The following is a 16,868-nucleotide window of genomic DNA, read 5'->3' on the forward strand; positions in this document are numbered from 1 at the left end:
GTCATGGCAGCAATCCTCCATCTCTTCAGCGTCGGAATACCTTTCCTGGTGAGATGCATGTCCTGGTGAGATGAAGTTGACTTACCACAATATAACCATTGAACTGATCTATGGGTTGCTGAAGCTGGACGAGTGCTTGCATATCCCATAGTGATCTTGCCCCTGTGCTATAAACATGGGTAGACCTTCTCTGACCTTCCCTGAGTATAATACCATACTATGTATGTTAGAAGTGTGCCTGATTGACCTTCCTTTGTGCCATATTACATTTTGTTTGATGTGTCTGAAAAGTACTTCTCTTTATGTAGGAAGAAAAGCACTGGACTAGAGATCATCCATTGTCTCTGTTGCATAACTGTTTGGGTTCGGAGCCTCTGTCTCCTACACTACCTCTCTGAAAAGCATTTGACTTCATACTCTGTATCCCTAGAGACAAGGGTGGACAGGGTGAACTTAGTGCTCAGTTGCAATGTCACAGTGAGTCAGGCCCCGGGACATCGGTGGTAAAAGGTCCCAACCACCTCTGGGCTTCTTTGACTATACAAGGTAAAGAGACTTATTTTCTTAATCCTAAAATTGACCCACTTTCTCAATCCTGACAAGATAGCAGACTCAACCTCTGATAGCCCAGCTGGATCACAAACTGAATAAATGATAAACACATTGTGTGTATATTCAGTTTTGCATGGATTAAGGTTTTTTCCATGTTAGGGATGCTTTGAATCTTCATGTCATTTGGTAAACACTGAGTATCACAAGTTGTTTTCAGAGGCAGCCAGGGAGCATATGGTGGGTAACACTGGTCCTCCTAACCCATAGATTTCCATTGTTACCACCTACTCGAATGATCCTGACAACAGGCATATGAGGATATAGTTGGGGAGCAACTTTGGTTAAACCTTTGATTGGAGGTCTTAAGCCCAAGAAAGAGAGGACATGGGGCCAGATGTACCAAAGGGGTTTTCCCATTCTGTGTCAATGGGAAAATGTGTTCATACATATGGCCCTTAGTTGTCAAATTCGAAGGAACCTTGCATGTTCTTTTAGCTCTCATGTATATGTGTATGATGTTCTCTTGACAATTATTTTGTCTGTCTAGGGTTGGGTGGTGATATCGACAGACAATAACAGTCCTTGCTCGTAGCCAGTTGAAGTATGTTTCAGTAATTGTTTGTTGAACAATCTCTAGATATTTAAATATTAAAAATAAAAAGCATGGCATTTGAGCAAAATCCGAGCTCTGTTATGTTATCTATTTATTTGGTGCTTTCATCTAAGCGCTGTACATAATAAAGATATGGTGTAAAATTCAAAACAAATCACATAGTGATATATACTGAAATTAAAACAGCCAAGTAACAGTATTTAAAGGGTGAAAAATTAGTGGGGAATGAGCGAGACAGAAGATGCTTTTAGAAAATAATAAACCAGAGTTAGGGGTAGTTTTCCTCGAGTTGTGATGAAATACATGATTTGTGGTCCAAGCAGGTAAAATATCTGAACCAAGATAGGCACAATGGGGAGGGTGTTTTGACACGAATAACATGATAACCAGACCAACGAGCATAAAGGGGGAGAAGTCTATGTAACATAGACCAGTTGGGAAACAGAAAGATCATGAATACCCATAACCACAAAACAAATGTCAAACAAGAAAGAAATCAGGAGCGATGAAATGTGAGATAAAGTTGAATAGAGTTTAATACAGATACAAAGTAAAGGACATAAAGTAGAAGTCTGGAGACAGAAAAGCATTTAACAATCTGTTAAAAAAAAAAAAAAGTAATGTGGTAATTAAGACTCTGGTTGCTTTAAGTCTTATCCTTTAATATGTTTTCCTAACACAAATCTGGAAGCTATATGTATGAGAATCTAAATTAATGTACTTGGAGAAAGTGGACAAGAGATCAAAGTCAACTACATGACTTTTATAGCATAAAAATAAAAAGGAACAGAAGAAGGTGCAAAATCTGAAAAGAAATAAGTCTGGATGGGAAGATGGAAAAAATAATGTCACTTTAGGCTGGTGTAAGGGGTAAGAGGGCCTTCAATACTCAATAGCATAAAGGCAGCAATAGGGTTGTGAAGTTCACGGTGAGAGGCGGAAGGGAAAGAAAGTGCTGGTGCAACAGTGAAATACATAATAAAGGAGATTATTATGTAGAGAAATAAGGGATCACAAGGGTGACACTCAGAGGACCTCAGAATGAATAGGTTGTGATGGAGAAGCCCTGCGGACATAGTTTAAAGTGAGCAACAAGGTACAGTCATGTGAATGGAGGTGCTTAATTCAAACAGATAGCCAGCGATAAATGAATGGTTATTTTAAAGAACATGGACGTAATTTTCCTAAACCCTGGCACCTTGCCTATTAAAAGCTCTCAGTTATTTTTATGATATGTCTCTGCACTAATGTAGCCAGTGTAGAGAGTTTTGACTGGATTTAGATGTTCTTGCGCCTTTCAAATCCAGCAAGTTCACCCCGATTCTCTTTTTTTTACCATTTTGCATAGGGTTCATAAAATAAGTATTGCATAACTACAACATATATAACATTAGAGATTGCTGTCAACACGGTGAACCGTGACCTGGCTTTTCCCTGGACCTATATGAAAAAGTGCTGTGGATCATTTCGGTTTTATCCAACTTGTTGGCAGTTCTTGTTTTTATACCCAAGACAGCAACTATTTGTGTTTACCAGTGGGAGCGGAGTGATCATACATTAACAGTTGTGGATAGGCTAATATTCGAGATATGGAACTCCAGTAATTACAGATAAGCAGCTCTTGTTGCATTGCCTTTCTTTCGCCTGCCTTGCTTAAATACAAACATCTTTAAGGCACTTCAGTTAAGACAAGTGGTACTTGCAACTTTTTTTAGTTTGACAGCTGTGATTCACATCTATACTGTCTATTTTAATTTAACAGCGAAACACTATTTGTGCGTGCAAAAATATATATTTAATCCAGCTGAGAGGGGAAGGAAGTGGGTGTGTCTCAAGTTATGTATTCATTTAAGGTATTTTCAAGATTTAAGTGTTAGGACTCTTGACAATCCACTTAAGTCACATAAAGCTGTAACAATAAATAGCATCTGAGTTAATAGATATGATTAGTAGTTTTATGCTTTTAAACTATAGTGTTGAAAATAGGAACTTGCACTGATGCATTTTTTTTATTTTAGTAATAATAAACATTTTGTAACTTAATCTCAATTTTTCTTGTGCACGTGTGATTCGATATTAGATCGATTGGATTGATTTCCCAATGTTACCTGCCTTAATGACATTGTATTTTTGCCTTTAGCCCTCTAAAGTCAGTGGCTGAGGGGCACCTCTCCCGAACGCCAACCTCTTGCAAAGCCCAGCACCCCAGGAAGGACAGTTGCACTGGAAGGAAAAAAGCAGTTGGCTTCACTGCACACGAAGACCTCGATGAGCTGGCCATGTATCTGAAAGGCACTGGCAGGCCTCAGAATGGTAAGATGCCTTCAATATGAAGTAAATGTTCTACTGCTTGAGCACCTACCCGAGCCGCAGTGAAGTTAAATTGACAATGTTATGGTATAAGTGAGGTGCCTGTTTGAATGCATTCCGTTATAACATAGTTGTTATCATGGAAAGAGTTTTACATTGAGGAAAAACTAAAGTGGAGCAGTCTGTGCAGTAGTACAGTGACAGTGATAGAAGATGTTCATGCATACATACAATACATGGTGATGTGCGTGTATATGGATATGTGTGTATTTATATTTATTGATAGGCAAATGTGACACCATACATACCCCGTTTATTTACGTTAGTGCACTAAAGCCAGTGGCTTCAAAATCATCATTTCACAGGCCTGATGATGGCCATCCTGTGGATTATTTTCTATACATCATGGAATTTAAAGCATTCCACTGAATCATGTATATTAGCCAATGGGAAACCTAGTCTGAGTTTTTGCCAGCTACTTGGCAGTATTATAAAGAATTTAGATGATGAAATCACCTTTCTCCTGACATCAAAATCTGAACATTCTAATTACAATCAAGGCTCGTTGTTGTCTGAATTTGCAGGTGGCAGCTTAAAAAAGTATCAGTTCTACAGACAGAATGTCCTCCTTTATACAGCAAAACCAAGTTTCATTAAAATCTCATGTCTGAACAGCATAATTATTTTTACTAATGCCTATTGTATATAGGTAACATTTTACATATTTGTTTTCCTGTTTCAAAAAAAGTGATCTTCAGAATGACTGCGTAATATAACAAATTACTGTAGTGTGTAATATTACAGTGACTGGAGGGTACATGACTTAGTGTGTATTACAGTCCTGCTACGGTATCACTGTATTGAGGTTTTTGTGACGTTTGCAGACACCTCTGCTTTTGCCTCAGTGGGTCACTAGGTTACCTGAACACTCCTCAGCGACATTAATTGATCATAAACACAATACGTAGTAATTTGTTGAGTGTCATGCATTTATATATCATATTTATGCTATGTTAGTGAAAATAAATGTGCCCACTAATTCAGAGTTTTTAGAGCAACTCTACTAATAAACGAACATCCACACATTAATAACTATATTGCAATGGTCAAACTACATACAGTTTATTACCACAGTAAGGTAAAATTCACAAGAGAAAATAAATCATTGTTTGTTCCCTCACAGATTGCATCATACAATTACTTTACATGGAATCAACTCTCCTTATCATCATGAGGCCTCTTTGATGTGGTTTTACTTGACTACACAAATTTAATCCTTTGGATCATGGTTTTATTTAAATACTGCTTATATGAACAATTGCAGTGGCATAAACCACATGTGCAGAATATAAGCCAAGGTATGTTAGCCATGCCTTCCATACCTCGCACCACAGCCTTGCAAATCATAACTCGCCCACCTAATACAGTGCTCAAAACCTCATCCTTGATGACAGGTGCAATTATAAATGTAAATCGTTTTAGGTATAAAATACATATCATATTACCCATAACACTATGAAAGAAATGACCATCTCGTGCCCTCGCCATGCACGGCTAATTTCCTCACAAATTACGTTACTCATCACATCATTGATAACATCACTGCAATATCTGACATTCCTTAATTGATGACAACACTGTGGATGGGGGGTGCAAGTTATAGTTACATTGGGTCACAACTTATGGTTTCTTGAGATAACTATAAGTAGTAAATTTCACTGGTTTTCTTAGGTTAAAATGTTATGTTTCAACTGACATTGTTGCCTAAATATAACATCTCTTTAACCTTGGTTTTCTTCAGTGATGCCTGCTACTGTGTAGTTATAGTTAGGTCAGAGTTTCCATAGAAACCGTTTTCTTTTGTTTTGCTAATAGTTTTGGCACCATTTAAAGAATCCATATTGAACTTACCCAAACAATTAGTTCAATGTATCTCAGCTTCTTAATGGAAAGTTTTGTGCTGATCTGTCATACGAGGGCCAAGAAAAAAGGTGGTTTCCCAAAACCTTGATTCCCCGTATTAATTCCCATAGGAAACTTTGATCTGCGATACAGAAAAAATGGCTGAACCAAAATTAGACTACATTTGGCCGAAATTTAGAGTTTTAGTAAAACAACGTGCTTTTTGTGATTTGGAGTAAATCCATTCAGCCAGTTTAGAAATTAGTGTTTAAAGAGAAGCTGGGGATGGGCATGAAGGGGTCAAAACGTTAGGTATATCTGGACAGTTTGTCAAGCTCGAGTCCTAAGTTACTGACATTTTTTTTCTTTTTTTTAAATGTAGCCTTCTAGTCAATAGAGGGAGCTTCCTCCAGTCAATTTCGATCCTGCAGTTTGATTGGTCGGCCACAGCTCTGATGAAAATGTTGCTGTGTCTATTACAGGACTCTGTCCCTGTGTCCTGAAAAGTTTTAAAAAAAAGAACATAATGGAGCAGAGTAGGGATATCCTAACCCCTGGGCACTTGTGTTGGCGAGCGGGGAACCCAGAGGGAACCCTGAGTGATTAAAATGAAAAAGGAACATTTTCAAGTCATGGGTACTGTAGTATTCTTGAAGGGCCAGTGTTGTACTCTCATGAGACCATGGGGTGAAAACATGCGGGGTAGGTATTGCAGTACCTGGAACAAAAGCGAGAAGGTGCAGGTTTGTTGCGCACAACCAAATGCCTTGCACAGTGGAGGCTGGTTGCATGAGGGGTGTGAGCACAGGGCCTGCTGAAGGCTGTGCACCACAGGGTTTGGCTGCATGCATGGGGGAGGGAGGCTGGGCACGAAGCCTACCTGAAGGCCATGCACCGCTGTGAGTTTGGTGCATACAGAGGGTTCAGTGCAGCAGAGGTTGGCTGCACACAAAAGGCCAGACAGTGGTCCAATTTAAAATCTAACAAAGGAAACGCTAGAAATTAACTGAAAAACAAAGATTAAAGTGACGCTCTAATTAGATGTGGAAATGGGACATGCACCAACGTTAAACCTAAAAATTTCTAAAATACCAGTCATAGTATAGTAAAAAAAAAAACTATAACCTCTTCCCCGTCATGCACTGCTTATGACCTTGCATATTATATCACTTATGCCATGTTAACATGAACAAAAAAAGGAACAAGAATATGAGCTCTGGGTGTTGTGCAGGGATGGGTTGAGAGCCTGGCCAAAGGCCACTGCATGATGGAAGAGGATATTAAATTTTTTTCTTTTTTCAGTTTAACTGTAACTGGTGTATTTCAGTGGTCTTTGTTTTTTTAAGTTTAGCTCATGTCTTATTCCAGCACCTAGCTTATAACATTTGTTCTTTCTTCAGTGTATATATATATCAGTGTATATATATATCCGTGTATATATATGCTTGTAACCAAGGTCGGGGAGACTGAAACGTGGAAAGCTTTATCTGCCAGAATGAATATTCTTAAATAAATTATTTCATTGTGGTGACTTTGGAGTGCAGTTAACATTTTCTCTGAAGAAAATTAACAAGAAAAGGTTTGGCTCAGATTAAATCGGCGATCCCTGCCAAAGAATTGGCACGCCAAAAAGAAGAAAGCGCGCCGTAATATGCTGTATTTGGGGACACTTCATGCTATATATATATATATATATATATATTTCCCAAGTTAAGGTGAAGAGCAGCACCAGTATATAGAGCACCCTACAACACCAGCAACACTCTAAATTTGCTCACCTCATGGTATGGACCTGTCAAAAACAAAAAAAAATACTGGAAAGGGGTGACCCGGGACATAGGAAGGGCCTCTGGGCCAAGAAATACAAAAATCAGCTAAGCTAATCCTATTGGGGGTAATGGAAGAAATGGGAGGATCACATGCTAAACGAGCACTGGCAGCTACGGCATTGTTGGTCGCTAAGCGAGATATTGCCGCAGCGTGGACGTCCCCAGAAGGCCTGTCGATCCAAAAATGGAGAAAGGGGGTGGACTGGTGTGCCAATCAAGAGAGACTGGTATTTGAGTCTAGAGGGTGCCCACACAAATTCGGAAAGATATGGGGACGATGGCTAGATTCAATGACATAAACCAGATAAGTAATGGGATACATAAGGTTTCACAGGAACACTGTGGGGACAAGAGCTGCTGAGATTGCCACAACCCAGTACTGTTGTTGGCGAACAATGATGCCACAGTAATGATAAGATGTACAAATTTCATGCGTCCTTGTCTTGTACTTGAACCTGTTTTTTTCTCCTTTACTGTATATGTTCGGAAAATAATAAAAATTTGTTTATAAAAAAAAAAAAAAAAAAAATGCTCACCTCAAATGTCTGCTTTTCTAGCAAGGTTTTTAAGCATAGGATTAGCACAGTGCCATCCATGCTGAGCTAGAAAGGGACAAAGTATTTTGCCATTTATACCGCAAAGTCTGTAAAGTGACAGATGCCTTTCACCACTCCAGGCACAGTATTACAGTTTCAAATTGGTAAAATACTATCCAAGCCAACCTGGAATGAGCAAAAGCAATCCCTGACACATGTTTTGCTATCATTATAGCTCTTCAGAGAGATTTAGCTTTGCACAGACAAAAGGGAGCACCCAGTATAAGTCAAAACAATACCCTTTCAGGCTTAGAGTGATGCATATGTTATGCAAAAAAGAAGAGAGAACTCTTGGTAGTTCTCAAGTTTAGTTGGAGAGCAGCTCTAGTATAGAGCACCCTGCAACATCAGCAACACTATAAATTTGCTCTGAAACTGTATTTGTGTGTGTGTGTGTGTGTGTGTATGTATGTATGTGTGTATATATATATATATATATATATATATATAATGACTTTTTTTCTTTACATTTTACTGTACCTACGTACCACTGGCGTCCTTCCTTGGCATGTGGGTAAATAACATAAATATGTGCATGTATGCATATATGTATATGCTTATTACTAATTCATAAGTTATTATGTAATTGTTAATAGGTATTTATTATTAGTGAACGTGATTAATAATCCAGTTTTTAATAGTTCACTTCTGTAATTATTGTTAATAATTAATAATCCAATTATCATCTAGTAATAGTCCAATTATTCATTATCCAGTTATAATAATGATTCACCACTGTGAAGTTAGGACCGGGTTTCCATTGGAAATAGATTTTTGGTTTGTTAATAACTTTGGCTTTTTAAAGGTTATTGTTAATGTAATTTCTTTATTTTAGTTTTTTTCCCAAAAGCCTTTGGCCCCGATTAAGAGTCTGGTGCTCCTAGAACAGCCAAACTCGCGGTGGTGGTCAGACCGCCACATAACGAGGTTGGTGTGCAGACCCATCAACCTACCATCGTCCCTGCCAGGAAATAGATTTTTGGTTTGTTAATAACTTTGGCTTTTTAAAGGTTATTGTTAATGTAATTTTTTTTATTTTAGTTTTTTTCCCAAAAGCCTTTCGCCCCGATTAAGAGTCTGGTGCTCCTAGAACAGCCAAACTCGCGGTGGTGTTCAGACCGCCACATAACGAGGTTGGTGTACAGACCCATCAACCTACCATCGTCCCTGCCAGGAACCTAGATCCCGATGGGCTGACGGCGGGGCTGGTTGTAATAAGCTAGGGCGGTGCTGAACTCGCTCTGCTGCGCTAATTACAACCATGTTTTCCACCAGCCTTTTTATGGTGGTTCCACTACCATGAAAAGGCTGGCGGAGTACAAGTGCAGGGGGCCAAAGGTGGGCCCCTGCCCAGCACCCTTGAAATGCGCACTGTCTGCTGTGCTGGGCGCAAGTTATACTTACCTTAGGACATGAGTTATACTTACTTAAAAGAGCTCTAACTAGAACTGCTGAATTTCTATGGTTTTGTACGAGTAAATTCAGAACCTAACTAGACCGTCCCTGTAAACTTTGTTTTTTTCAGTGCATAATTTCTGTGTGTACTATACTACTTATGTCGCGCCTGCCCCCTCTCAACAATGGTAGTATTACACTCTGTTCTCATGCATATATGGTTTATGCCATGCTAGTCTGTTGTGCTCAGGAGTTCTAAACAAAGGTATTTTAAGAAGTAACAAAATACAAGGTATTATATCTATCACTGAGAGAAATATAAGACAAATGGAAAGCGCAACTATCAGCAGAGTTGTTTTCCTCTAGCACGTCTGTTTTGCTGTGCTGTTACAATAACATGGAATTTGTCTTTTGCAACTAAATGTATGTGCGATTATTAGTACGTGTACTCTAAAGTAGGGGTGGGTGAATTCCTTTTTGTTTTTAATCCACATAGGTGGATGCACTTCCACTAGATCAACCTGCCTGAATTTTATTTAAACATTTAAAAGGAGGAGGCGGGTGCAAAATTCAAGCACAATGGCAGGTCCTGCCCATGCGTATTATTTTGGGGTGCATGGGGATGTCAAAGGGCCTGGCCTTGACTGCTCTGCATGGCCAGGGATTTGGGTCCAAGTTGCTGCCAGTGCCTGCTACATAGCGAAGAAGAGAAACGGTGTACTGGGATTTGACTGAGTAATTGCCAGTGGCTAAGATTAATTGATGCATATTACAAATCACTTTTTTGTTTCATTGAAATGCCGTTAGTGTGACAGGGATGCCCAGACCTAGCTCTGTTGGTCACTGTGCCTCTGTACTCAGGCTGCACCTCACTGATAAGGAATGCAACAGGCTGAATCTTATCTGGGTTGCTTGTGTTCCTGACTGAAGGGGACCTGACCGAACAGTTCGGGCTGAACTCTTCTTATTAGAGAAAGGAGCAAGACTAATTTGCTTATGGCTAGTCTCCGTCTAGAGTAGCATGGTGGGCAAACAAATGGACTGGAACGCTCCACCAAGTAATTACCATTGGCTGAGATCAATAGAAGAATTGCTCTCATGATGTTTTTTAAGTGAGACGAACAACAGATGGGTCAATGGAGCTTGGTAGAGTGAGGGGGCCTGAGTGCAGGGTCCTGCCTTCTGCCTGGAGGTTTATATTGACATCAGACCTCCTCAAAAGCTGTAAATTAGCATATTTCAAAGTTATTTCTTAGGTATCAAATATTTATCCTTGTAGCTCAATATCCATTCATATTTTTACTGAACAAAGCTATATATATATCATGAGATAATCATGCACTATTGGCCCTTATTACATGTCACCTTTTTTATATTATTTAGGGGCAATTAGAAGAAAAGGGACCCATTTTCTAAGGGACATCTCTATGGTTGTCCATAGTAAAAAGAAAATACATTATTTATTAATGCAAGTAAGAATATAGGATTACAAAAAGTTAAACTGCTTCAAGAATTACATGCATATTGAGTTTCTTCCCTCCCCTGAGGCTGCTGTTCCGCTACTTTTCTCCCTTCTGCACTCTTACGTCACCCTTCAACTTAGTAACTGGCATGACAGGTCTCATCCTTTTCCAGAAGCACAGAACCTTACCAGTAAGTCTAAAACTGTAATGGGAATCATGTAGCCATCATCTACCCATCTGCCACTTTCCTTGCACAAAGACCATGGGGTCAGCATAGAGCCACTACGTTCGGCTGCCTGCAGTATCTAATGTCACCCTGCATACTTGTGCGGCCAACCTTCACACTAAAACACCCTAAATTCTGTGATCTGTGACGAGGAATCTGGTTAGCAGCTTAGCTGTCTAGTTAAATCGCACCGGTATGATTGACTTAAGTTCCGGTTCAGTCTCTGGAAGTGTTAGAAATGGACTTTCCGGTTGGCAGAGGTATGGATCCTGTGCAAGCAGGAATAATAGTCAGGGCAAGTCACCAACACACCCTAAAGTACCTTAAGTTCACCCCCTGGTAGGTTGGCACAGAGCAGTCAGGCTTAAGAGGCAGTATGTTAAGTATTTTTCCAACACTTCATACAACAAAACAGTGAAAACACCACTCAAAAAGGTACCACACCTGGATAGAAAAATAGAGCATAATTTAATTAACAAAATAAGACCAAATTTAATTAGTAGAACTCAAGTTAAGAATCTTTAAAGAATAAAGTTAAATGGAGTGCTTAAAAGCATAAAGCACCAATCAGGGCTATCTGGTTGTGCTGGACCAGGTAAAATCTAAAAAGTCAGACGGACCATGATGGAGTGTGGGTCAGTTTGGCCCACTGAAACAGTAACTTTGTTTGTGGTTGAGTCGAGATCAAGATAAGAGGAGCAAGGGAGGCGATGCATTGGCTTCGATCTCGTGGACGTAGGCGATGCGTCGGCTCCGATCTGCACAAAGTCAGATGTTTGGGGAATGAAGGTGATGTGCAGCGCAGTCAGTGATGCAGTGTTCTCGATCCTCACAGTACCAGCGATTCGCCGATGGAGATGCGCTGGTTCCGAGCAGCGCAACTGCGTTGATGGTTGGATTTTGGACTGGAGCAGCATTTTATACCCACTTCCAAGGGCCCAGGACTGGATTGGCACCACTTGGCATAGCAAGACTCCCAGGTGACAGAGTCCAGGTGCTGTAGGTGATGGGTTGGAAGTCTTTTGTGTCCCTGAGACTTCAGGAGGAAAGCCAACAAGTCCTTGGAGGCACTCTGGTCCTGAGTTTGTGTTGTGAGTCCAGTTCTTCTCACACAGGCAAGGAGGGTAGCAGGCAGCACAGCAAGAAAGTAGTTCTCCCAGAGCAGCAGTCCAGCAGAGTGGCAGTCCTTGTAGCAGCACAGCAGCTCTTCTTCTTGGCAGAGTATCCACAGGTCAAGAAGTGTACTGAGTTGGTCAGAAGTCCAGTTTGTATACCCATTGGTGCCTTTGAAGTGGAAGAGACTTCAGAGAACATCTTTGAAGTGCACAACAGTCTTCCCTTCCTGCCCTGGCTCCAGCCTTACTAGAGGGTAATTTTCAGCCCTTTTTGTGGGGTCAGGACACAGCCTATTCACGTGTAAATGTGGGGCTGTGGCCAGCTCCTCCCTCCCATGCTGCCCATGGTAGCCCATCAGGATGTTGATGGCCCATCAGTCACACCTAGGCTCCCTTTGAGTGTGGCTGTCTAGAGGGAATGCACAAGCCCAGCCCACAAATGATTTACTTAGACTATTCAAACATGTCTTATGTCAAATAAATTCAGAAGGGATTTAACATTTCTATAATAGCAATCACCAGCCATACTTACCACACAGAGAAAATTTCCGTAATACAGGATTTATTTGACATATGACATGCTTGAATGGTATAAGTAAATATCTTTTGTGATTAAAAGAATGAATCTGTGTTGGTACGCTTCATTTCTGCTGTTCATTATTACTCATTTCATTTATTTCTCATTTAACTTAAAAGGGTTAGATGTATGTACTAATCTGATAATTATTACAATAGGATAATAAGCCACCCCTTCAGGAACATTTTAATATATTTATAAGTTTATACCAGCTTCCTAAGGGAATATTGGGTTGCCCTATCTTCTTTGGATATAACATTCTAAAAGTGAAATTTTCAAAATTGTAACAATGAATCCAGCTTTATCAATAAAAAGGATTGATCATTGCAATTCCATAGGTACCAAACATGACAGGTCTACCCCTTCCCAATCAGGAATGACAGCTTAATACATATAATAAAGAATCCCCAATGTTATTCTATTGGAGGGGCAGCCTTACCAGGACATATAACACTTTAAAGTAATTGTCCTTCCTTTTAATTACATAGCACACTGCCCTTGGGGCTACTTAGTTTAAGGCTTGGCAACAGGTTTTAAATGCCAAGTCGACATAGCAGTGTAACACTGTATTCAGGCTAAAACATGTACCATACCTGCCATTATAAAGTGTTACTTAAGTGGGTGTCACAAGCAATACCCAGGCTCACTAGCAGCATTTAATTTGCAGGCCCTGGGCACATGTAGTGCACTTTACTAGGGACTCATAAGTAAATTAAATATGCCACTTAGGTATATGCCAATCAAACCATGTTTTAGGGAGAGATATCACATGCACTCCCACACTTTGCAGCAGTGGTAAAGTGCTGAGTGCTAAAGCCAACCAAAAGAAATCAGCCGAAATGTGAGGCAAGCAGGCAAAAGGTTTGGGGGAAGACTACCCTATGGCTGTCAGGTCTAACAGAAAGACTTCAGACCTGGGGAGGGTTATTGTCAGGACGTGGCCCAACATGACTGACTCCTAGCTCCAAGCTTTTGAAATGCACTGGCATATGGGGAATGCCTTTGAGGCAAGTTTGCCTCTGTTGTTGTCGTCTTGCAACATGATTACCTGGCAATTCTCTGTTGTTCTAAGTCCTCTCACATGCTGACACAGAAAATGGTAAGAAAGAAAGACGTCACTGGAGAGTGTAGGGAAAGGAGCTGGTGCCAGTGGCAGAACTATTCCATTTGCATATACTTCCCTGACTAGAACCTGAAAATGCATACAATGCAACGGTTCCCTCTGAGGTAGAGTTCAGCCTAAACTTCTTTGGCTGATAAGATATGCACAGCAACATTTGAAAATATACATTCTAATGGATACAACCACCTGTGGATTTCTCACCTTATGAATTCTCCCAATGCGCCAGCATTCGACGGAAAATTTTCTTCCCAGCTCTCCATGACGATGAGGATGTCACAGTTGCACGCGTCTCCATCTGACGTCACTGTGGCAATGGAAGGTCCTCGCAGGCGTGCTGACGTCAGTTCCCTTTTTTCCGTGCCTTCGACGCTAATGATTTTCTCCTAGCTCTAGGGGAGCTACGGTTTCGAAGGTGTCCTTTTTGTCTCTGGTTACTATGTCTCCTCCTAGAAAGTCAGGGTTTAAACCTTGTCGGGAGTGCAGGGGTCGTATGTCAGTCACGGACCCTCTCGATGACTGCCTCTGGTGCCTAAGTTCAGAGCATGACGTGGAGGAGTGTGTGTCCTGCCAAAGGATGAATCTGAAGGCGCTGAAGGAGAGAGAAGCCAAACTCTTTTTGGCTAAGGTGAAGAAAGGGCACAGAAATCATCGGAGATCTTCACATAACTCTTGAAGAAGCATAAGAAGCGTCGGCAACACGACTCTCGGCGTCGTTTGGCTAGAGGTCGTTCACGATCCAGGTCTCCATCCAGATGGCGTCGTGCGACTTGGGAGGTTAGTCCTGCGGTGACTCCACAGCCTCAAAGCCCTCAGGCTTCTCCGGTGCCATCGGTCTTCGAGGTGGTTGCCTGGGGTGTGGGATTCTGATGCCCTGTCGGCGTAAGTGCCGCAGGAAGATCAGCGGTATCCTTCCTTCCCTGCTCCGGGAGCGGATCCGGCGGCATTTTTGAATGCCATGTTCAACATGTTTAATGCTACGGCCCCTGCTGGTGCACCGGCTGGTCCCACGGGTCCCTTGGCATTCTCATTGGGCTCTCCGGCTCCATATAAGTCGGCGCCGTTCATGCCTTTTTATCCGGATGAGGGTGCCAATAACATCGGCTCAAATGCCTACGTGCCGATGACATCGCCTTATAGGCCTGCAGGGCCGATGACGTCGCCTCATACACAGTTGATGCCGATGACGGAACCTCATGTGTCCACGGCGCCGATGGGATCAGCTCTGGCACTGGATGGGTCCGGATTGGATTGTAGTGTGTCTCCTTCTTCTCCTGGTCTGCGTCTATCGGTCCTGAAGCCGGTGTCGTTGACGTCGCCTAACTCTGTCGACGCGAGATTGGAGGCCAGGTTGAGGTCGCGGAGGAGAGCACTGAGGCTCTTAGAAGAACAGGAGTACCAGAGACAGTTGCTGGAAGAAGGAGAGATTGCTAAGCCCTTGGGTGAATATCAGGGCCTTTACTCAGCCAGTGGGCTGGACACTTCCCCTGAGTGGGATCTTTCATCTCCAGGGGAGTTTTACAGAGGAAGCGGCCTCCTTTCATTCTGTGGTCAGGAAGGCAGCAAATTTCTTGGACCTTCCGTTGCCAGCTCCTGAGGTTAAAACGTACATATAGACCGAGGTCATGCATCCTTCTTCGGCTTCAGCAGAACTCTTGCTTCCATTTAATGATGCTCTTACGGAGCCTATATTGGAGGATTGGAGGAAGCCTGTGTCATCGTCAGCTGTGAACAGATCTGTCGGTACAGGTGGCTTCAGGAGATTTGTGATTTTTATCAAAGCATCTGACTCCGGAGAGTTTAGTGGTCCAGGCCTCATGTTCGGCTCGTTCAGCACCAGGCTCCTTCCCAGTTAGTCCTTTGGACAGAGAGTCCAAGAGAATGGAGCAGTCAGCCAAGAAGACTTTTTCATCCTGCAGTATGGCCCTGAAATCAGCAAATGCTACTTGTGTGTTAGGTACATATGTGCATGCCCTGATGGACGCGGCTAAAGCTGTAGTTCCTGACTTACTGCAGGAGATGCAGGGGCAGTTCGGGTAGCTCCTGTCAGACACTCAAGCTGAGGCTAAGCAGATTATCCAGTCTGGTCTGGATACTACAGACTCAGTGGCCAGGGCGATGAGTACTTCAATTGCTACCAGGAGGTATGTATGGTTGAGGTCTTCTGGATTTTCTACAGATGTTCAGACCACTCTATTGGACCTGCCTTTCAATGGAGAAAAGCTGTTTAGGGCCAAAGCTGACTCTGCCTTAGAGCGCTTCAAGGACAGTAGGGCCACAGCGAAGTCTTTGGGTTTGCAGGCTTCCCCTTTCAGGTCCTTTGGGAGGTTCAGTGGGTTTGGGCATGGACAACCTCAGTCCACAGTCCAACAGCCTGCCAGCCTCCCATATAGATCCTTTAGAGGGCGGGGGAGAGTTTGGACAAGAGTGGCCACCCAGCAGCACCCTTCGTCATCCTCTTCCACTGGGGGAGCACAACAAGGGAAGCAACCCTAGTTTTCTACCCATTTTGAGTCCAACTTCTCCTGTAGGGGGAAGGTTACTTCTTTTTCTCTGCGAGTGGGAGTTAACCACATCGGACTCCTGGGTTCTAAATATTGTGAGGAAAGGATATGCCCTTCCTTTTCGGGAGTTTCCCCCACCCGTCCCTCCCCGTCCTTCGTTTTGTTCAGAAGACATCCTCCTGTTGTTGCAGCAGGAGGTTCAAATTCTGTTATCAAAAGGCGCATTGGATTTGGTTCCAGATCAGGAAAGGGGTCAGGGTTGTTCAAGATATTTCCTGATCCCCAAGAAGGATGGTCGATTCAGACCTATCCTGGATCTGAGGATTTTGAATTGGTTCCACAAGCAGGAGAAATTCAAGATGCTGACTCTGGTGCTTCTGGCGCTGAACAAAGAGGATTGGATGGTGTCTGTCAACTTGCAGGATGCTTACTTTCATATCCCTATTCTCAAGTCACACAGGAAGTATCTCCAGTTTGTGGTGGGGTCGCAACACTACCAGTTTGCAGTCCTTCCTTTTGGTCTTACTTCAGCACCTCGAGTCTTCACACAGGTGATGCCGGTGGTTGCAGCAAGTCTCAGGAGGAAGGGAATATCGGTATTTCCTTACCTGGATGATCAAAGCCAAGTCTCCAGAGCTCATGCTGCATCACCTGCAAATGACAACT

General features: G+C 42.2%; 1 protein-coding gene across 2 annotated transcripts in view; it reads left to right on the plus strand.

Annotated features, from left to right (window-relative positions):
- The window catches only part of KIAA1328 (KIAA1328 ortholog), a 665,562-nt gene that overhangs the window by 484,377 nt on the left and 164,317 nt on the right, over positions 1 to 16,868 (plus strand). For both annotated transcript variants that reach the window (XM_069218089.1, XM_069218177.1), the window contains one exon: positions 3,306 to 3,478. In XM_069218089.1, the coding sequence (XP_069074190.1) occupies positions 3,306 to 3,478 (173 nt within the window). The remainder of the gene's footprint in view (positions 1 to 3,305; positions 3,479 to 16,868) is intronic.

The sequence above is a fragment of the Pleurodeles waltl genome, chromosome 1_1, assembly GCF_031143425.1.
Source record: "Pleurodeles waltl isolate 20211129_DDA chromosome 1_1, aPleWal1.hap1.20221129, whole genome shotgun sequence".
In the NCBI taxonomy this organism is placed as follows: domain Eukaryota; kingdom Metazoa; phylum Chordata; class Amphibia; order Caudata; family Salamandridae; genus Pleurodeles; species Pleurodeles waltl.